Genomic DNA, 22,424 nt, shown 5'->3' with positions numbered 1-22,424 from the left:
CATCAGGTAGTATAAGAAAATAACTGCAGATGCTGGTACAAATCAAAGGTATTTTTTCACAAAATGCTGGAGTAACTCAGCAGGTCAGGCAGCATCTCAGGAGAGAAGGAATGGGTGACGTTTCGGGTCGAGACCCTTCTTCAGACTGACTCTTCAGACTCTCAGCAGTGTTTTCTCAAATGGCAACGGTCCAACATCAATATTAGTTTGCAAAGTAATTGTCAAGGGCAATGGTACTAGCAATAGAGCATGTGAGGAAGGTAAAATGGGTGTTCAACAAGGCTTCAACTGATTGATCTGGATGACCTTGGAAACCTCCACAAGCCAGGAGCGGACAGATATTTGGCCATTTCATCAGGTCATAAGTGATAGGAGAAGAATTAGGCCATTTGGCCCATCAAGTCAACTCCACCATTCAATCATGGTGGATCTATCTTTCTCTCCAAACCCTATTCTCCTGCCTTCTCCCCACAACCCCTGACCACCGGTACTAATCAAGAATCTATCAATCTCTGCCTTAAAAACATGCATTCACAGCCTCCACAGCCTTCTGTGGCAACGAATTCCACAGATTCACCACTCTCGGACTAAAGAAATTCAGTTTAGAGATTCAGCGTGGAAACAGGCCCTTTCGGCCCACCGGGTCCGCGCCGACCAGCGATCCCCGCACATTAACACCATCCTATGCACACGAGGGACAGTTTTTATATTTACCAAGCCAATTAACCAACAAACCTGTACGTCTTTGGAGTGTGGGAGGGAACCGAAGATCTCGGAGAAAACCCACAAAGGTCACGGGGAGAACGTACAAACTCCGTACAGACGGCACCCATAGTCGGGATCGAACCCGGATCCCCGGCGCTGCATTCGCTCTAAGGCAGCAACTCTACCGCTGGCCACCGTGCCACCCGTCCTCATCTTCTTTCTAAAAGAACGTCCTTTAATCCTGAGGCCTATTGTCCTAGACTCTCCCACTAGTGGAAACATCCTCTCCACATCCACTCTATCCAAGCCTTTCACTATTCTGCACGTTTCAATGAGGTCCCCCCCACTCTTTCTTCTAAACTCCAGCGAGTACAGGCCCAATGCTGTCAAACGCTCATCATATGTTAGTGTTGATTATGTTCAGTGTTGATTATGTTCTGATCAGCTTATGAGGGTCAAAGTAATTTCTTTCTCCAGGGATTTGCACTGAATGAATAATCGCATTTGAATGTTGTCGTGAAGGCAGTGATATACAATTGTCGTGAATACCATGCGTATCGACTACCGGTTGAAATTTCATCATTACCTGTGTCTTGCGTTTCTTGGACTCTTCAATTGGAACATAGAAAATAGGGGCAGGAGGAGGCCATTTGGCCCTTCGGGCCAGCACCACAACTTCAGCTGAATCTGCTGACTTAAAAGTTACCAGATTCAGCTGAACCATTGACTTCAGCTGAATCTGTTGACCCAAAAGTTACTTCAAAGAGGATTCTCTCATGGCTGAGAAAGGACTTCATTGGTTTGGAATGTGAACCTCTCATAACGACTCCTCCTTTCCATCCGGACAATTACGTTGTAAAGTGCATGACTCCCAGCGGCGTTTTCTCAAATGGCAATGGTCCAACATCAATACTAGTCTGCAAAGTAATTGTTAAGGACAATGGTACTAGCAACAGAGTAGACATCATGTGAGGAAGGTAAAATGGGTGTTCAACAAGGCTTCAACTGATTGAACTGGATGACCTTGTAAACCTCCACAAGACAGGAGCAGACAGATATTTGGCCATTTCATCTGTGGTGGACCCTGGGTACCCACTGACTTGTGAGAACATGTGTCAAGTTTTGGTTGGGTCCAATGCATGTACTGTTAACACATTCATGTTGTGGGGGGAGGATGCGTTGAAGATCTGGCTCAGTATTAATGTCAAGGTCAGATCATCTTTTTAGGTCTAGACAGATTGTAAAGGTTTGGATAGATTGTGGTCAGCTCAAAATCCAATTTTAACTTTATGCTCGACCAAGTGGACCCGTTGGGCCCAAACCTCTCCTGCATTGGTGCAGTACCCTCTCCTCCCCTCCTTCCCCCACTCCAAACGCCTCCTCCTCCCCCCTCCCCATCCTCCTCTCCCCCCACTCCCTCCCCATCCTCCTCTCCCCTCCCCCCACCCCACTCCCTCCCTTCACCCCTCCCCCCTCAAGAGATAGATTTAAACTTTAAAATGTGAATAACTTAAAAAATGCAACACCGATTTCAATGAAACTTCTTTCATTACCACCGAAGGGACGACGGTGAGTAAGGAGGGCCTAAAATTGTCACGCTATCGTGTACCGTTTTGGCTGTAGTTCAGGAACAACCAAACAAACAAACGAGAGTTTTAGTATATAGACTAGAGTAGACACTATTCTGTTGTTGAATGGTTATGGAGTAATGAGAGGTTTTGTCAAGAGTGAAAACCTACATTTTCTTAGGAAGTCCTTAACATTATACTAGTCTTTCCCTCGTTCCTGCATCGGCTCCTGATGTTTATGAACCATCTTCTGTGGCAGTGCTATCTTCTCGGAGTCATTCTTAAACTCTTCCTCCATCTGATCTCCCTTCTGAGATTCAGGTCTCTGGCACCTCATCCGGCTGCACTGCCTCAGCCATTAGTTTAGCTATTCTGTTGATCAGGTTACTAAACATGACCACAAATCTACCAAGCAGATTGGTATCATCGCCTCGCCTGAGGATTGCCTATTCCCTCCTCGCCTGAGGATTGCATTGATTTGCTGCCATTGACGTCCCTTGGAGATCTGTTTGCTTTTTGTTCGCTTGTGGCCCAGGGTTTTTTCAGCCATCCATAGCTGCTAGGGTGGGGGTGTGTACACATTAATGACCCCAACTCACTGGTTCCCTCGATAACTCCCTGCTCCCACTTACACAGCAGTAGAGCAGTTGCCTTACAGTGCCAGAGACCCGGGTTCAATACTGACTAAGGGTGCTTGTCTGTACAGAGTTTGTACGTTCTTGTATTTGTAGGCTTGTATTCACTGGAGTTTAGAAGGATGAGAGGGGATCTTATAGAGACATATAAAATTATAAAAGGACTGGACAAGCTAGATGCAGGAAAAATGTTCCCAATGTTGGGCGAGTCCAGAACCAGGGGCCACAGTCTAAGAATAAAGGGGAGGCCATTTAAAACTGAGGTGAGAAGGAACATTTTCACCCAGAGTTGTGAATTTGTGGAATTCTCTGCTACAGAGGGCAATGGAGGCCAAATCACTGGATGAATTTAAGAGAGAGTTAGATAGAGCACTGGGGGCTAGTGGAATCAAGGGATATGGAGAGAAGTTGGGCACAGGTTACTGATTTTGGATGATCAGCCATGATCACAATGAATGGCTGATCGTTCCTCTTTAGGTAGTTCCTCTGTCCCTCTCTTCCCCTCCCCTTCCCAGTTCTCCCTCTATCTTCCTGTCTCCACCTATATCCTTCCTTTGTCCCGCCCCCCTGACATCAATCTGAAGAAGGGTCTCGATCCCTGGGATGGCAGGACTTTCATATGAAGAAAGATTGGATAGACTAGGCTTATACTCGCCGGAATTTAGAAGACTGAGGGGGGATCTTATTGAAACATATAAAATTCTTAAGGGGTTGGAGAGGCTAGATGCGGGAAGATTGTTCCCGATGTTGGGGAAGTCCAGAACCAGGGGTCACAGCTTAAGGATAAGGGGGAAGTCTTTTAGGACCGAGATGAGAAAACATTTCTTCACACATTGAGTGGTGAGTCTGTGGAATTCTCTGCCACAGAAGGTAGTTGAGGCCAGTTCATTGGCTATATTTAAGAGGGAGTTAGATGTGGCCCTTGTGGCTAAAGGGATCAGGGGGTATGGAGAGAAGGCAGGTACAGGTTACTGAGCTGAATGATCAGCCATGATCATATTGAATGGCGGTGCAGGCTCGAAGGGCCGAATGGCCTACTCCTGCACCTATTTTCTATGTTTCTATGACCCGAAACATTACCCATTCCTTCTCTCCTGAGATGCTGCCTGACCTGCTGAGTTACTCCAGCATTTTGTGAATAAATACCTTCAATTTGTACCAGCATCTGCAGTTATTTTCTTACACAATGAATGGTAGTGCTGGCTCGAAGGGCCAAATGTCCTCCTCCTGCACCTATTTTCAATGTTTCTATGTTCTCCTCTTGACCGCATGAGTTTTCTCCGGGTGCTCCAGTTTGCGCCCACACTCCAAAGGTATACAGATGTGAAACTTCATTTGGCTTCAGTAAAAATTGTACAGTTGCCCCTAGTGTGTAAGATCGCACCAGTGTAAGGAGATCGCTCGTTGGTGAGGACTCTCTAGGCCGAAGTGCCTCTTTCAACGCTGTATCCCTAAGCTAAATTAATTAGCAAAGAAAAAAAGCTGTTGATTCGAGTACATACTTTGGAAAGGGGTGTGACTTTCTTCCTGTGACGTTTGGGCAAAAGTCTCCCATTGTCAGCTTAGTGGCCCTTTAGGCAGTGTATGAAATTGAATGAAACAACATCAAAATGTCCATTTGAGATGCTGCCTGTCCCGCTGAGTTACTCCAGCATTTTGTGTCTACCTTCGATTTAAACCAGCATCTGCAGTTCTTTCCGACCCATCAAAATGCCCATGTCCGGAGTCAGGGGGTATGGGGAGAAGGCAGGAACGGGGTACTGATTGGGAATGATCAGCCATGATCACATTGAATGGCGGTGCTGGCTCGAAGGGCCGAATGGCCTCCTCCTGCACCTATTGTCTATTGATATTGGAAGCGTTAGTTCCATAATACAAGATTCCAATCTGAAGAGTTCAGTCCATTTTTTTGTTAGTTACTAAAATTATCCAAAGAGTAACTGTATTAACAAACACAGCATTTGTGTGGTCATTTTCTGGCCATTCAACTTGTACCTTCTGTATCCGTTGATACTGATGATGATTGATGAGTATTTTCACTGTTAAATATGTCACATTTTGAGACACACTATAGTCACAATTGTTTGGCTGTTCTGCATGGCGCAATTATAAATCAATTTATAAATCCATTTATTTTTGGAAATGCCCATGTGGTTAATTTCCTCAATGATTAGTTTCTAAGTTAGAAGACCATGATATAAAGAAAATTAGAAAATACTAAATGATACGATTTGTGCCTTATTTTTTAAGACCTCCATAAAAGAGTGAACCTTGGGCAAGTCCAACTGTGATAATGAACTAAGTAGGCGAAACAAAGGAGCTTCAGTGAAACTTATTTCTCAGTATTTACCAGCACACATTATTAGTACACTTTTCTTTATCTCCTTGTATTTTTCTGTTCCAGAACATTTCTTCAATTCATAAAAAAAAGAAGAGACTTTTGATGAGTAATTAAGACAATATGTCTCCTGTGAACTGTTAAAGGCTTGTTCCACCTTAAGCGATTTGTCATTGTCATAGCAGGTCGCTGAAAAACCAGCGACTGGACTCCCCTACAATAATGTCCGCGACAAGCTACAATAAAATGTGATTAACTTTTTTAATATAACACCGATTTTAATTAAACTTCTTCCACCGGACCACAGGATAACGGTGAGTAAGGTGGGCCTAAAATTGTTGTGCTATCGTGTACCGTTTTGGCTGTAGTTCAGGAACAAGCGAACAAGCAAGAGTTCTAGTATATAGATGGTTGACGTTTCTTCAGACTTAAGAAGGGTCTCGACCCGAAAGGTCACCCGTTCCTTCTCTCCAGAGTTGCTGCCTGTCCCATTGAGTTACTCCAGCATTTTGCGTCCATCTTCGGTGTAAACCGGCATCTGCCATTCCTTCCTACTCTAACCTTCCTCCAATGTCAGCAAGAAAAAGGAGATTGCAAACAACCTCAGGAAGCGAAGCGGTACACATACCCCCGGTACACATTGACGGCACTGAAGTAGAGATGGTTGAAGGTTTCAAGTTGCCAGGAGATTTAGGGTTAGACCAACCATGTAAAAGCAATGGCCAAGAAAAATAACACCATTGCCTCTAGTTCCGTGGAAGACTTAGGAAGTTCAGCATGTCCCCAACAACTCTCACCAACTTCGACAGATGCGTCATTGACGGCATTTTATTAGGATGCATCACAGCATGGTTTGGGAACAGCTCCAACCAAGGCCACACGAAATGGCAAAGAGTTGTGGACACAGGTCAGACCATTTCGCAATCCAACCTCCCTTCCATTTACTTCATCTGCACTTCATGCTGCCTCGGCAAGGCCACCAGCATCATCAAGGGCCAGTCTCACTCCAGGCACTCCCTCCCCCATCTCCCATCAGGCAAGAGGTACACAAGTGTGAAAATGCATAACTCTGGTTTCAAGGATAGTTCCTTCCCCGCTGTTATCAGGCAAATGAACCATCCTTTCACCAACTAGAGACCGGTCCTGACCGACAGTGCATTCAGAAAGTATTCAGACCCCTTCACATTTTCCACATTTTGTTACGTTACAGCCTTATTTTAAAATGGATAAAATTCATTTTTTGCTATCATCAATCTACACACAATACCCCATTAAAAAAAAGTGCAAACCAGTGTTTAGAAATTTTTGCAAAGTAAATTAAAAAGAAATAACTGAAATATCACATTTACATAAGTATTCAGACCCTTTACTCAGTACTTTATTGAGGCACCTTTGGCAGCGATTACAGCCTCAAGTCTTCTTGGGTATGACGCTATAAGCTTGGCAGACCTGTATTTGGGCCATTTCTCACATTCTTCTCTGCAGATCCTCTCAAGCTCTGTCAGGTTGGATGGGGAGCGTCGATGCACAGCTATTTTCAGGTCCCTCCCGTGATGTTCGATCGGGTTCATGTCTGGGCTCTGGCTGGGCCACTCAAGGACATTCACAGACTTGTCACGAAGCTACTCCTGCGTTGTCTTGGATTGATACTTAGGGTCGTTGTCCTGTTGGAAGGTGAACCTCCGCCCCGGTCCGAGGTCCAGAATGCTCTGGAGCAGGTTTTCATCAAGGATCTCTCTGTACTTTGCTCCGTTCATCTTTCTCTCGATCCTGACTAGTCTCCCAGTTCTTGCCGCTGAAAAACATCCCCACAGCATGATGCTGCCACCACCATGCTTCACTGTAATAATATGGTAATGGCCAGGTGATGAGCGGTGCCTGGTTTCCTCCAGACGTGACGCTTGGCATTCAGGCCAAAGAGTTCAATCTTGGTTTCATCAGACCAGAGAATCTTGTTTCTCATGGTCTGAGAGTCCTTGAGGTGCCTTTTGGCAAACTCCAAGTGAGCTGTCATGTGCCTTTTACTCAGGAGTGGCTTCCATCTGGCCACTTTACCATAAAGGCCTGATTGGTGGAGTGCTGCAGATATAGTTGTCCTTCTGGAAGGTTCTCCCATCTTCACAGAGGAACTCTGGAGCTCTGTCAGAGTGACCATCGAGTTCTTGGTCTCCTCCCTGACCAAGGCCCTTCTCCCCCGATTGCTCAGTTTGGCCGGGCAGCCAGCTCTATGAAGAGTCCTGGTGGTTCCAAAGTTCTTCCACTTAAGAATGACAGAGGCCACTGTGCTCTTCGGGTCCTGCAATGCTGCCATGGTTCCTGCACATTTTGTTTGCTCCACTGCGAAATCTCCTGACGGTCTCCTACTCTGAAGAAGTTGTCCTCCTCTCTCCAGCGAGAGTTCTGCAATGTTCTCTCTCGCCCTCTCCCCGGACTCTCAGTCTGAAGAAGGAAGGGTCACCCGTTCCTCCTCTCCAGAGATGCTGCCTGTCCCGCTGAGTTACTCGGGCATTTTGTGTCTGCCCTCCTTCCCGTGGGTTAACTCAAGCCTAATGCTGGACAACTGATCATTCCCGGATTGGCGGGACTGTCATATGTTGAAAGACTGGAGCGACTAGGCTTGTATACACTGGAATTTAGAAGGATGAGAGGAGATCTTATCGAAACGTATAAGATTATTAAGGGGTTGGACACGTTAGAGGCAGGAAACATGTTCCCAATGTTGGGGGGAGTCCAGAACAAGGGGCCACAGTTTATGAATAAGGGGTAGGCCATTTAGAGCAGAGATGAGGAAAAACTTTTTCAGTCAGAGAGTTGTAAATCTGTGGAATTCACTGCCTCAGAAGGCAGTGGAGGCCAATTCTCTGAATGCATTCAAGAGAGAGCTAGATAGAGCTCTTAAGGATAGCGGAGTCAGGGGGTATGGGGAGAAGGCAGGAACGGGGTACTGATTGAGAATGATCAGTCATGATCACATTGAATGGCGGTGCTGGCTCGAAGGGCTGAATGGCCTCGTCCTGCACCTATTGTCTATTGTCTCTTGACCATGGCATTCAGGCTGTCTTTACAGTCCGCCACAGCACTGGAGGGAGAACATCCTTCAGATGAGCTGCTTACCCTCTCAGGACAAGGGAGACGCCCTGATATCTCGGACAAGACTTCACCGCTCATCCAAAAGCAGTGAACCAAATTATCTGGTCATTATTTAATCATTTTCTGGCTCACGGGATATTGCTGCAAGAAAATAGGTTGCTGTCTTCCCTTCATTGCAGGAGTAAAGTGTACAAGGAAAGAGGCCTTGTTTACACTCACTCAACTTTCCACATTAGAACATAAAACATAGAATAGTACAGAACAGGCACAGGCCCTTTGGCCCACGGTGTTATGTAATTGTGATATTTCAGTTATTTCTTTTTAATTACTTTGCAAAAATTTCTAAACACCTGTTTTTGCCTCTTCATTCTGGGGTATTGTGTGCAGATTGATGATTTAAAAAAAATGAATTTGATCCATTTTAAAATAAGGCTGTAACTTAACAAAATGTGGAAAAGGTGAAGGGGTCTGAATACTTTCTGAATGCACTGTACCATTTACCTCATACCCTTGGACTACCTTCAGTCATACTTTACTAGACTTTATCTTGCACTAAACGCTTTTTGCCTTTTTCTTTAACTGTACACTGACAATAGACAATAGATAATAGGTGCAGGTGTAGGCCATTCGGCCCTTTGAGCCAGCACCACCATTCAATGTGATCATGGCTGATCATTCTCAATCAGTACCCCGTTCCTGCCTTCTCCCCATACCCCCTGACTCCGCTATCCTTAAGAGCTCTATCTAGCTCTCTCTTGAATGCATTCAGAGAATTGGCCGCTACTGCCTTCTGAGGCAGAGAATTCCACAGATTTACAACTCTCTGACTGAAAAAGTTTTTCCTCATCTCCGCTCTAAATGGCCTACCCCTTATTCTTAAACTGTGGCCCCTGGTTCTGGACTCCCCCAACATTGGGAACATGTTTCCTGCCTCTAACGTGTCCAACCCCTTAATAATCTTATATGTTTCGATAAGATCCCCTCTCATCCTTCTAAATTCCAGTGTATACAAGCTCCAGTCTTTCAACATATGACAGTCCCGCCATTCCTGGAATTAACCTACGCTGCACGCCCTCAATAGCAAGAATATCCTTCCTCAAATTTGGAGACCAAAACTGCACACAGTACTCCAGGTGGGGTTTTTATTCACAAAATGCGGGAAAACTCAGCAGGTCAGGCAGCATCTCGGGAGAGAAGGGATGGGTGACGTTTTGGGTCGAGACCCTCTTCAGACTCCAGGTGCGGTCTCACTAGGGCCCTATACAACTGCAGAAGGACCTCTTTGCTCCTATACTCAACTCCTCTTGTTATGAAGGCCAACATTCCATTGGCTTTCTTCACTGTGGACGGCTCGATGGTAATCATGTATAGTCTTTCCTCTGACTGGATAGCACGCAACAAAAATGCTTTTCACTGTACCTGGGATAACAGACGTACACATGACAATAAAACTAAACTAAACCAAACGAACGAAACTCCCAAGTCCATTTGCACCTCCGATTTCTGAATAATTTGAAAGCAAACTACGCCTATATACCTTCTACCAAAGTGCATGACCATACACTTTGCTACACTGTGTTCCCTTTCCCACTTCTTTGCCCACTCTCCCAACCTGTCCAATAACTTCTGCAGACTCTCTGCTTCCTCTACACTACCTGCCCCCCCCCCCCAACCTATCTTCGTATCATCCGTAAACATGGCCACAAAGCCTTCAGTCCCCATCAGACTGATCATTAACATGTAACGTGAAGAGTAGCGGCCCCAACGCTGACTCTTGCCGAACTCCACGAGTCACTGGCAGCCAACCAGATAAGGCCCCCTTTATTCCCCACTCTTTATAGACAATAGATAATAGGTGCAGGAGGAGGCCATTCGGCCCTTCGAGCCATCACCACCATTCAATGTGATCTTGGCTGATCATTCTCAATCAGTACCCCGTTCCTGCCTTCTCCCCATACCCCCTGACTCCACTATCCTTAAGTGCTCTATCTAGCTCTCTCTTGAAAGCATCCAGAGAACTGGCCTCCACTGCCTTCTGAGGCAGTGAATTCCACAGATTTACAACTCTCTGACTGAAAATGTTTTTCCTCATCTCAGTTCTAAATGGCCTACCCCTTATTCTTAAACTGTGGCCCCTTGTTCTGGACTCCCCCAACATTGGGAACATGTTTCCTGCCTCTAACGTGTCCAACCCCTTAATAATCTTATACGTTTCGATAAGATTCCCTCTCATCCTTCTAAATTCCAGTGTATACAAGCCTAGTCGCTCCAGTCTTTCAACATATGACAGGCCCGCCATTCCGGGAATTAACCCAGTAAACCTACGCTGCACGCCCTCAATAGCAAGAATATCCTTCCTCAAATTTGGAGACCAAAACTGCAGACAGTACTCTTTGACTTCTGCCAGTCAGCCAACCTTCTATCCATGCTAGTACCTTGCCTCTAACAAGGTACGGTACGGTAGCGGCACGGTAGCGCAGCGGTAGAGTTGCTGCTTTACAGCGAATGCAGCGCCGGAGACTCAGGTTCGATCATGACTACGGGTGCTGCACTGTAAGGAGTTTGTACGTTCTCCCCGTGACCTGCGTGGGTTTTCTCCGAGATCTTCGGTTTCCTCCCACACTCCAAAGACGTACAGGTATGTAGGTTAATTGGATAGGTAAAGGTAAAAATTGTCCCTAGTGGGTGTAGGATAGTGTTAATGTGCGGGGATCGCTGGGCGGCACGGACTTGGTGGGCCGAAAAGGCCTGTTTCCGGCTGTATATATATGATGATATGATAACACCATGAGCTCCTATCTTGTTCAGCAGCCTCACGTGGGGCACCTTATCAAAGGCTTTCTGAAAATCCAAGCAAACATAGAAACATAGCAAATAGGTGCAGGAGTAGGCCATTCGGCCCTTCAAGCCTGCACAGCCATTCAATATGATCATGGCTGATCATCCAGCTCAGTAACCTGTACCTGCCTTCTCTCCATACCCCTTGATCCCTTTAGCCACAAGGGCCACATCTAACTCCCTCTTAAATATAGCCAATGAACTGGCCTCAACTACCTTCTGTGGCAGAGAATTCCACAGACTCACCATTCTCTGTGTGAAGAAATGTTTTCTCATCTCGGTCCTAAAAGACTTCCCCCTTATCCTTAAGCTGTGACCCCTGGTTCAAACCAAACATCCACTGACTCTGCTTTGTCAATCCTGCTTGTTACCTCCTCAAAAAACTCCAACAGACTTGTCTCCCCTTAACAAAGTCATGTCGACTTCAGCCAGTTTTATCGTGTGCTTCGAAATACCCCCAAAACCCCCAAGTCCCTAATAGTGGAGTTTAAAATTTTACCGACCACACAAGTTGGTACTGGCCGATAATTCCCCTTCTTTTGCCTCACTCCTTTCTTAAACAGTAGAGTTACATTTGCGATTTTTCATTCCTCTGGAACCATTCTTGAACCTCGGGATTCTTGAAAGATCACTACTAATGCCTCGAAGGTGGACACAAAATGCTGGAGTAACTCAGCGGGTCAGGCAGCATCTCGGGAGAGAAGGAACGGGGTGACGTTTCGGGTCGAGACCCTTCTTCAGACTGAAGAAGGGTGTCGACCCGAAACGTCACCCATTCCTTCTCTCCGGAGATGTGGCCTGACCTGCTGAGTTACTCCAGCATTTTGTGTCTACCTTCGATTTAAACCAGCATCTGCAGTTTTTTTTCCCCACACTACTAATGCCTCAACGGCTACCTTTTTCAGAACCAGAGATTACCCCATTACAGGAAGGATATGGGGGCTTTGAAAGGGGAGTCGCGGAGGCTTACCTGAATGATGCCCGGATGAGGGAGTAATGGGTCCAGGGACAGGTTGGACAGAATTGGATTGCTTTTTTCTGGAACATCATAAATTACGGGAACACCTGATAGAAGCGTACACAATTATGGGAGGCAGGCCCAGAGAGGGTGGACAGTTAGAAGGCAGACACAAAATGCTGGAGTAACTCAACGGGTCAGGCAGCATGTCAGGAGAGAAGGAATGGGTGACGTTTCAGGTCGAGACCCTTCTTAGAATTTTTTTCCCAGGATGTCAAATACTTGAGAGTATGGCTTTAAGGTTAGTGTGGCAAAGTTTAAAGGAGATGTGCGGGGGGAGTTTTTACAGAGGGTAACCAGGGCCTGGAATGAGCTGTCGGGCGCGGTAATGGAGGCAGGTACAATATTGGCATTTAAGAGACTTTTGGATAGGCATATGAATATGCAGGAAATGGAGGGGATGTGAATTTTGGAATGGGGGATATTACAGATAAGAATCGGCCTTGGCATCTTCTTCAGTGCAGACACCGTGGGCCAAAGGGCCTGTGCCTGTTCTGTACTATTCTATGTTTTATGTTCTAATGTGGAAAGTTGAGTGAGTGTAAACAAGGCCTCTTTCCTTGTACACTTTACTCCTGCAATGAAGGGAAGACAGCAACCTATTTTCTTGCAGCAATATCCCGTGAGCCAGAAAATGATTAAATAATGACCAGATAATTTGGTTCACTGCTTTTGGATGAGCGGTGAAGTCTTGTCCGAGATATCAGGGCGTCTCCCTTGTCCTGAGAGGGTAAGCAGCTCATCTGAAGGATGTTCTCCCTCCAGTGCTGTGGCGGACTGTAAAGACAGCCTGAATGCCATGGTCAAGAGACAATAGACAATAGGTGCAGGATGAGGCCATTCAGCCCTTCGAGCCAGCACCGCCATTCAATGTGATCATGGCTGATCATTCTCAATCAGTACCCCGTTCCTGCCCTCTCCCCATACCCCCTGACTCCGCTATCCTTAAGAACTCTATCTAGCTCTCTCTTGAATGCATTCAGAGAATTGGCCTCCACTGCCTTCTGAGGCAGAGAATTCCACAGATTCACAACTCTCTGACTGAAAACGTTTTTCCTCATCTCAGTTCTAAATGGCCTACCCCTTATTCTTAAACTGTGGCCCCTTGTTCTGGACTCCCCCCAACATTGGGAACATGTTTCCTGCCTCTAACGTGTCCAACCCCTTAATAATCTTATACGTTTCGATAAGATCTCCTCTCATCCTTCTAAATTCCAGTGTATACAAGCCTAGTCGCTCCAGTCTTTCAACATATGACAGTCCCGCCAATCCGGGAATGATCAGTTGTCCAGCATTAGGCTTGAGCTAACCCACGGGAAGGAGGGCAGACACAAAATGCCCGAGTAACTCAGCGGGACAGGCAGCATCTCTGGAGAGGAGGAACGGGTGACCCTTCCTTCTTCAGACTGAGAGTCCGGGGAGAGGGCGAGAGAGAACATTGCAGAACTCTCGCTGGAGAGAGGAGGACAACTTCTTCAGAGTAGGAGACCGTCAGGAGATTTCGCAGTGGAGCAAACAAAATGTGCAGGAACCATGGCTGACAATGCAATTGAGGGAACATCCATGTCCAGAAGTAAACCTATTTCAAAGATCTAACGTAAATCTGGAAAATAGCATTATAAAGACTGGCATAGGTGTGGGTTAGTTTATCATTGGGCGTAGGCAATGTGGTGGCTTCAATGAGGCAACACTCTCATCATTTTTTTAAATGCTGATAGCTTTATTCTATAAACAGCATCCATTATTTTGCAACATATGTTAATATCCCTTATACAACTGAAAAATAAACATTTATTTACTGTTTGTACAATAAATATCAAATGATCAATTTATACTGTGCATAAATTAATTTTACTTTTGAAATCATATTAGCCTACCAAAAACATCGTTTTGAAGCATTAAATTTCAAATGAACAAAATATGAAACACAATTTGGGATTGTTGGTCTGGATAAGGTGCAAATCAAATCAGAATAAAACAGGAATATTTCCTGTCATTCTATTTGCCTCTCATGTCTTTTAGAAATAACCACGTGTAGTGGTTAAACACTTGAAAGTAAACAGGAGCTGTCATTTAATTCACTAGAGTATTAGAAGATGCAGCCCTTTGGCTCACAATGTCTGCACTGAAGAAGATGCCAAGGCCAATTCCTATCTGTAATTTAGCTATTTTTTGAGGTGGGGGGGGAGGTAAATTTTCAATGTTATTTAAAACCCTGTATAGCTACATTGGTAAATGATCAAAGATCATCAGAAGGTTTAGAGAGAGGGATGTGGGCCAGGCGCTGGCAGGTAGTACTAGCGTCGGTGTGACATGTTGGTCGGTGTGGGCAAGTTGGGCGGAAGGGCCTGTTTCTACGCTTAAGACTACAGTTCTTGACTCCAAGAACTGTAGTCTTAAAATTATACATGTCGTGCCTTAGCTATGATGACATAATTTGTACGGTCTCCCCCATAGTGCTCACTGTTTCCCATCTCACGCCCAATCATTGGTCAAAATCAAGTGGAGAAGCAGAAGACAGCTTTGTTTACAGTGGTGAGTTTTGTGGCTGTATCGTCGGCATTTAGTAAAGCAACACCAGAATGAAATGCAGGAATGCTAACGGGATCCCTGCCATGATTAAAGCAAAGTTTTGATTTTAACATTCTTCTCATTTTTTGTTCTCACTTTATTTACTGGCCTTGTCTGCCTTTCCCCCCTTCAGCACCACAAGACTCTAAAAAAGCTCAACACTGAATTCTCTCTATTGGAGTATTATACCTGTAGCATCCCCAGGCCTAGAGCCCCGGAATTTCCATTAAAATCTCTCTCCCATTCTACTTTTGTTATAATACTCTTCAAGACCCATTTATATATATTTTTAAAAGGGTCTTCATTTAAATGGCACCTTTCACGAACATTCCCAATCATGGTATTGCAAATGGTTCTAAATGTTTTTTCTTAAATATGTTGTCAATGATGCAATAAAAATGAAAAATACTCACAATGTAGGTGTGTGGTATGGTGGAACCTTGCTTGCAGTTACATTTGTCAGTAGTTTTTGAACTGGAAAGCACCCCGTGAAGGAGTGCCAGTAGCAAGATTCAATAAGTACTTTCAAAAGACAATTGGTCTGCACAGGTAACCCCAGCATTACAACACTTGCAACCTGAGAAAACGAGGTGCGTTGCGATTTTCCGTAAGACAAAGTTGCGCCATTTGTGTGTGTGTGTGTGTGTATGCGAGTTGAACAAAACAAAAAAAAATCGGGGTTGTTTATTTATTTTTCAGATCAATTCAACGCGAGTGAATTTTATTCCGAGGCTCTTTGGATAGTGATTCGCGAATTCCCTAAGGTCTAAATTCCGTAGCCCGAGCGGCCGTAACGCTGAGTGAAAACAACGCGCAAGGGCTGTGTGAAGATGGGTCCAAGACTTAACCCGACGGACCGTCAATCCTCGACCTACTTCTACACAGACTAATTCACGATGTACCCAACCAGTTTAGATTTACTTTGTAAAATGTTCAACCCATCTTCTACACTCAATTTTACAAAACACTATCGTCCAGACCAACAAAAGAATAACAAGTTTAAGGCAGGGTGAAGATTATATGTGTAATCTCTAGAAACAAGGAACTGTAGATGATGGTTTACAGGGGGGGAAAAGACACAAAGTGCTGGAGTAACTCAACGGGAAGAAAACTAATCTCGTAGAACTGAACGCATAATCTTATAAGATTATTAAGGGGTTGGACACGTTAGAGGCAGGAAACATGTTCCCAATGTTGGGGGAGTCCAGATCCAGGGTCCACAGTTTCAGAATAAGGGGTAGGCCATTTAGAACGGAGATGAGGAAAAGCTTTTTCCGTCAGAGAGTTGTGAATCTGTGGAATTGTCTGCCTCAGAAGGCAGTGGAGGCCAATTCTCTGAATGCATTCAAGAGAGAACTAGATAGAGCTCTTAAGGATAGCGGAGACAGGGAGTATGGGGAGAAGGCAGGAACGGGGTACTGATTGAGAATGATCGGCCATGATCACATTGAATGGGGGTGCTGGCTCGAAGGGCCGAACGGCCTCCTCCTGCACCTATTGTCTATTGAACAACGAAGCGTAAAATACATCTAGTCCAAAACAAAAAGCACGTAAAATATATTTTTTTTCGGTGCTTGGCGCTGCGGAAATGTTTGCTACTGACAAGGGAGCAACTTAGCAGCGAGTCAGAGAACGTAACACTGGGGTGGGATCTCCTCGGAATGCCTCTCGTGAATGGAAAAGCCGCTTGACACACGCCAGCAGCATCGTCAGCGCTTATTTCCACAAGTGGTCCCAACACGCTGCCTGCTAGAAGCGGCCAAGCCAAAGACAAGGCAACCTCCGAGCCCCCGGCGGGCGGTAGAGCTCTTGCCCTCTAGGTCCAGCCCGACCGCGGGTTCCCTAACAGGACACGCAGGGGCAGGGGCATCCACATCCACCGGCATATGAAGAAAGACTGGATAGACTGGGCTTGTACTCGCTGGAATTGAGAAGACTGAGGGGGGGTCTTATAGAAACATATAAAATTCTTAAGGGGTTGGAGAGGCTAGATGCGGGAAGATTGTTCCCGATGTTGGGGAAGTCCAGAACCAGGGGTCACAGCTTAAGGATAAGGGGGAAGTGTTTTAGGACCGAGATGAGAAAACATTTCTTCACACAGAGAGTGGTGAGTCTGTGGAATTCTCTGCCACAGAAGGTAGTTGAGGCCAGTTCATTGGCTATATTTAAGAGGGAGTTAGATGTGGCCCTTGTGGCTAAAGGGATCAGGGGGGGTATGGAGAGAAGGCAGGTACGGGATACTGAGTTGGATGATCAGCCATGATCATATTGAATGGCGGTGCAGGCTCGAAGGGCCGAATGGCCTACTCCTGCACCTATTTTCTATGTTTCTATGCTTCTATGTTTCTAAGCCTGTTGCTACTATTCGAGATTGGCTTCTGAAGGCTACCCGCTTCATCAAATTTTATTTAATATAAATGCCACGTCAAATGCATAGTGGGAACGAGCTGAGCTCCAACCAATAACCCCCACCCTCTCCCCTCCACTCTTTCTACCAGTTTAACAATTTAAAAAAAGACGTCGTGAGGAATGCGAAAGACTTAAAACGCGACATTCTGACATCGTTTAACAAAATAACTTGAAACCAACTGGATTAACTGGATGCCGGCGAATAATCTTTTGCGATATTTCACATGAAATATTCAAACAATATGTTTATTTGACACTTTTTTTAATCGCCCTGAGGCGACGTCGTTACAAAAATATGCCCTGCTATTTTAAGCAAAAGTTCGGATTTTTTTTTAATTTCTCGGTCGCTGGTTCAAAAGTCCTTAAATAAGTACAAACGCTGAGCGCGGGAAGTGCTTTTTTTTTTAAAGCTAAATCTCTTTCAAAACAGTGTGCAAACAACACCTGGGAAATGCGAGTCTGATTGATGTCTGGAGTTTCGCAACGCCCAGATGTATATGTGCCGATGTATCAAATATGTTGACTATTTTCATCCAAACTCTGATACTGGACCCATATTCATCTACAGGTGTTTTTTGTGTATATATACTTTTTAGTTTAAAATACAAACAAAATATTATCTTTGTAGAAATCACAATAACATTTACACACAAGTCTCTTTGGTTTATGTTCATCCATTCATTTTTTTAAAACAAAATCTCTTGTTCTCGAGTGCAGTCAGAGACCCCTGTCCTCTCAAAAAGCTTCTCTGTATAAATACGGTTGGACAGGCAAATGTCGTTTTAGTGCAAATCGTAAAGGTCACACGGTTTTCTTTTTTAAAAAAACACAATGTTTTGGCCCATAAAGCGAACACGTTCCTTTTCACGTTTCCTTCAACAATGTTTACTTCCAGTGGAAGCAAAGCGTGTCCTTCTCGAACCGAAACCTTTGTAAGGTTGGCATAGTTCTGGCCTAACACGTGCATGAGAAGTCTTGCAGATATAAACAGCGCACCTTCTCGATGTACAAGCTCGATCCCATGTCCACAACAACAAAAAAGTCTTGTGCATCTTGCCATGATGAGAAGCGGATCGATGCCAATGTTTGTTGTTTGTGTGCGCTCTGCAGGGCCAGGTGAATGTGGTTCGGAATGTGCTTGTCACTACCCCCACCCACCCCCCACCCCCCTCCCCACCACACCACCACGGTTAAGTGACCATTTGATGGTCCATCTGGTGGTTTGGTCCTGCGAGAAACCCTCGTGTAGACTTAAGTTTGAGCCAGTTTTACAGCACTGGGAAACGACACACACACAGTTACCATCTCAAGTCACGAGAGTCTCTCTGTTGGTGAGTGTGTGTAAGTACGCTGGGCTGGGTCTCCCTTCTTTGGGAAAGTGGGCGTGTGGGCATCCCCCAAACTAGGGGGGTTTATGAGCAGCCGCACTCTTCCACGATCATGTTGGGTATGTCCTTCTTCACAATGTTGTGCACGTCGTCGTAGTAGAGCATGGACATGGCTCTGAGCTTGGTGGGCACGCAGCACGACTTGATGGCGTTGAAGGGGCTGTAGCCCCTGATCCTGTAGTGGTTGATGACGGCCGAGTGGAAGGACAGCGACGAGCCCGAGGTGCCGGCGATGTGGCTCGGGCACTCGCCCTTGCAGTAGTTGCCGTAGTAGCCGGTCGGCGCGATGATCCAGTCGCTCCAGCCGATGTCTCTGAAGTTGACGTAGAACTGCTTCCTGCAGCAGATGTTGACCTTGCCCTCGCACTCCAGACCCCGCTTGCGGATTCGGTGTGGGTGGGCGTCCGACTCCCGCAGCAGGAGCATGAGGAAGGGGCGCCGAGACTCGTCCTTGCCCGCCCTGTCCACCAGCACCGGCGCGGCGCCGAACTCCTGGCACCGGTCGCAGGACACCTTGAGGAGCAGGGAACTCTCCCGGGTGGCCAGGAGTCCCTGCACCGTCCTCGACACGGGCAGAGTGTGCCACCCGCTCCCCTTCACGTCCACCTGCTTCTCGCTGATGGCCTTGCTGTCGCCCGCCAGGTGCAGCCTGATGGTCACCTTACTCCGGCTGCGGCTGGACTTGTTCGAGACCCTCAGGTAAAGCCAGACGTTGGCCTGCTCCACCAGGGACAGCTCGCCGTCGTCCTCCTTGGTGACCTGGAAGTGCACGACGTCCTGGGACGGACCTGGGCGAGCAGAAGGAAGGGAAGGAACAGGTTAGACCGGGCCAATTACAGCAGGCACACAAAACCAACAGGTACAAATAAAGAGCTTTGTAGACCACCCAATATTCCGCCCCGGCCTCTATCTTGTCCATCACTGCTCGCCCACCGACTTTTAGAAACATAGAAACATAGAAACTAGGTGCAGGAGTAGGCCATTCGGCCCTTCGAGCCTGCACCGCCATTCAATATGATCATGGCTGATCATCCAACTCAGTATCCCGTACCTGCCTTCTCTCCATACCCCCTGATCCCTTTAGCCACAAGGGCCACATCTAACTCCCTCTTAAATATAGCCAATGAACTGGCCTCAACTACCTTCTGTGGCAGAGAATTCCACAGATTCACCACTCTCTGTGTGAAAAAAACCATTCTCATCTCGGTCCTAAAAGACTTCCCCCTTATCCTTAAACTGTGACCCCTTGTTCTGGACTTCCCCAACATCGGGAGCAATCTTCCTGCATCTAGCCTGTCCAGAGCTAGCCTGGGAAGAGTTATCGACTGTTATTTCTACCCCCGAAGATAGACACAAAATGCTGGAGTAATTCAGTGGGACATCTCCCAGCTCCCCATCCCCCCTCCCCCAACCACCCCCACCCAATTGAAGATTGTGGGACAAGTGCTGGAAAATATGTTGAAGTCGTAGTGGACAAATGACCAACTCCCGAGACAGACACAATACGTGGGAATAACTCAGGTAGGGACAGGTAACATCTCCGGAGCGAAGGAATGGGTGACGATTCGGGTCGAGACCCTTCAGACTTTTGTTGCAAAACAATTTTTGACCCATTTAGCATTTTTACCTCAGAAGGCAGTGGAGGCCAATTCTCTGACTGCATTCAAGAGAGAGCTGGATAGAGCTCTTAAGGATAGCGGAGTCAGGGGGTATGGGGAGAAGGCAGGAACGGGGTACTGATTGAGAATGATCAGCCATGATCACATTGAATGGCGGTGCTGGCTCGAAGGGCCGAATGGCCTCCTCCTGCACCTATTGTCTATTGTCTATAATGCTTTTTTTAAAAATTACAGATTAATTATCCAATTTGACTTATGAGTGGGTTTTGACATGGAACCATTTACACGACCCTTTCAGTGTTCAACGCAGTCACCTTTCTTGTCGTGTACTTCAAACCCATGCCCCTCCCCCCCCCCCCCCCCCACCCCACCCCACCGGTGAGCGGGCATTCCCTATATCCCGAGGCACATGTCCTTTTAGTCACTTCACTCAGCTACGCCAACTGGTGTCACCCCTTGCAACCACGCATTAACCTTGCCATCCCAAACTTGCGCCTGCTTTCGGACTTTTTCCAGTCAGAGAGTTGTAATTCTCTGCCTCAGAAGGCAGTGGAGGCCAATTCTCTGAATGCATTCAAGGGAGAGCTGGATAGAGCTCTTAAGGATAGCGGAGGTACTTATTCACAAAATGCTGGAGTAACTCAGCAGGTCAGGCAGCATCTCAGGAGAGAAGGAATGGGTGACGTTTCGGGTAACGTCGCCCATTCCTTCTCTCCTGAGATGCTGCCTGACCTGCTGAGTTACTCCAGCATTTTGTGAATAAATACCTTCGATTTGTACCAGCATCTACACTTAAGGATAGCGGAGTCAGTGGGTATGGGGAGAAGGCAGGAACGGGGTACTAATTGAGAATAATCAGCCATGATCACATTGAATGGCGGTGCTGGCTCGAAGGGCCGAATTGCCTCCTCCTGTACCTATTGTCTATTGTCTATTGTCTATTGTCTATTGTCTATTGACTTTAACTGGCACTGAGGGTCTCGACCCGAAACGTCACCCATTCCTTCTCTCCCGAGATGCTGCCTGACCTGCTGAGTTCCTCCAGCATTTTGTGAATAAATCGATTTGTACCAGCATCTGCAGTTATTTTCTTATATTAACTGGCACTGGTGATCGCTGTCAACAAACTCCTCCACCAACCCCCCATCCCCTCCCCCCTCCTCCCCCCAGCGATTGAAGTAGCATTCAGCGATTCGTTGATTTCAATTGCAAGCCACATTTCTTAAATCTGAGGATTTTATTCACAAATGCTGGAGTAACTCAGCAGGTCAGGCAGCAAGCATCTCGGGAGAGAAGGAATGGGGGTACTGATTCAGATTTCAGATTCTGCATTAAAATATTTCAGGAATATTTCTCTCTCAGGAATCTGAAAATCTGATTCAGATTCACATTTCTTAAATCTGAATTTTAAAAACACAAACGCGTTTGGCGTGCGACTGATCTCCTCACCTGCTTCAGCAAAGCTGATGATCTCCGACGCCTGTTCGGATTCTCGCGTGGCTGACCGCTCTGAAGGGTGTTCCTCGATCTCCACTCGCCCGTCCTCTCCGACTCTCCCGACGTGCAGCCTCTTCAGGGCGTTCAACAGCGCGGCCTTGGGCACCGTCTGGGTGATGTTCGGACGGTTTTTCAAGTGCAGCATGTTCAGGATGTGTCTCTTCACCGCTTCCACCAGCTGGTTGTCGGCGCCGGCCGGGTCCGACTGCAGGTTAGGGATGGAGCAGGTGGGACAGTCAGCCAGCCGACCTTCCTGGGCAGGTAGAGTGGGCGATGCCCGAGCCCAAGCCCCAGCGAGCAGCAGGGACATCCCAACCAGCAGGTACATTGGCATCTTCAAAAACCGCCGGCAGCGACGAGGAAAGTTGGAGAAAGAGATTTAACCCCAAAATCGAAAAATTAAATAACTTCCACAAAACAAAAGTCTAGCTGACTTTGTACAATATGTAGAAATGTCTTCAAAATCCTACTGAAAGTAACGGGGAAGTTGCTTGATATCCTGGGGAGGAGAGAAATTGCTCAATAAATATTATTGTCCCGACTTCGACTGAAGTTTCCTCTCAGCTCTGTCTCTCTCTCTGACAGGAGGATGAAATCTCTCTCTCTCTCTCTCTCTCTCTCTCTTTCTCTCTCTCTCTCTCTCTTCCTCGGCGTAGAAGCTCGGCGCTTTTGGAGATGTTGTTGCTTCCCACTCTGTTCTTAACTGCTCGAGTCGAGAGGCTTTTCGCACTTTTGGTAAGGGGACCTG

General features: G+C 46.4%; 1 protein-coding gene across 1 annotated transcript; it reads right to left on the bottom strand.

The window, feature by feature from the left end:
• Positions 1–18,584: 18,584 nt before the first annotated feature.
• Positions 18,585–22,173, bottom strand: inhbab (inhibin subunit beta Ab). Its single transcript, XM_078398734.1, has 2 exons — positions 21,629–22,173; positions 18,585–19,348 (listed from the first exon to the last, which is right to left on the bottom strand). Exons 1-2 carry the CDS (start codon positions 22,008–22,010, stop codon positions 18,585–18,587), a joined length of 1,146 nt encoding a protein of 381 aa, XP_078254860.1. The 5' UTR covers positions 22,011–22,173.
• Between the last annotated feature and the right edge of the window lie 251 nt (positions 22,174–22,424).

Source organism: Rhinoraja longicauda, chromosome 4 (assembly GCF_053455715.1).
Source record: "Rhinoraja longicauda isolate Sanriku21f chromosome 4, sRhiLon1.1, whole genome shotgun sequence".
Lineage (NCBI taxonomy): Eukaryota > Metazoa > Chordata > Chondrichthyes > Rajiformes > Arhynchobatidae > Rhinoraja > Rhinoraja longicauda.
Note: the sequence above shows the minus strand (reverse complement) of the source record. Positions and strands in the feature narration are given on the sequence as shown.

What these genes read in the sequence shown, in the direction of transcription:
- inhbab (XM_078398734.1), bottom strand. Translation starts at nt 22,010, where the DNA reads ATGCCAATGTACCTGCTGGTTGGGATGTCCCTGCTGCTCGCTGGGGCT. An exon ending in CATCAGCTTTGCTGAAGCAG is followed by an intron (nt 19,349 to 21,628) that starts GTGAGGAGATCA and finishes CTGCTCGCCCAG; the next exon opens with GTCCGTCCCAGGACGTCGTG.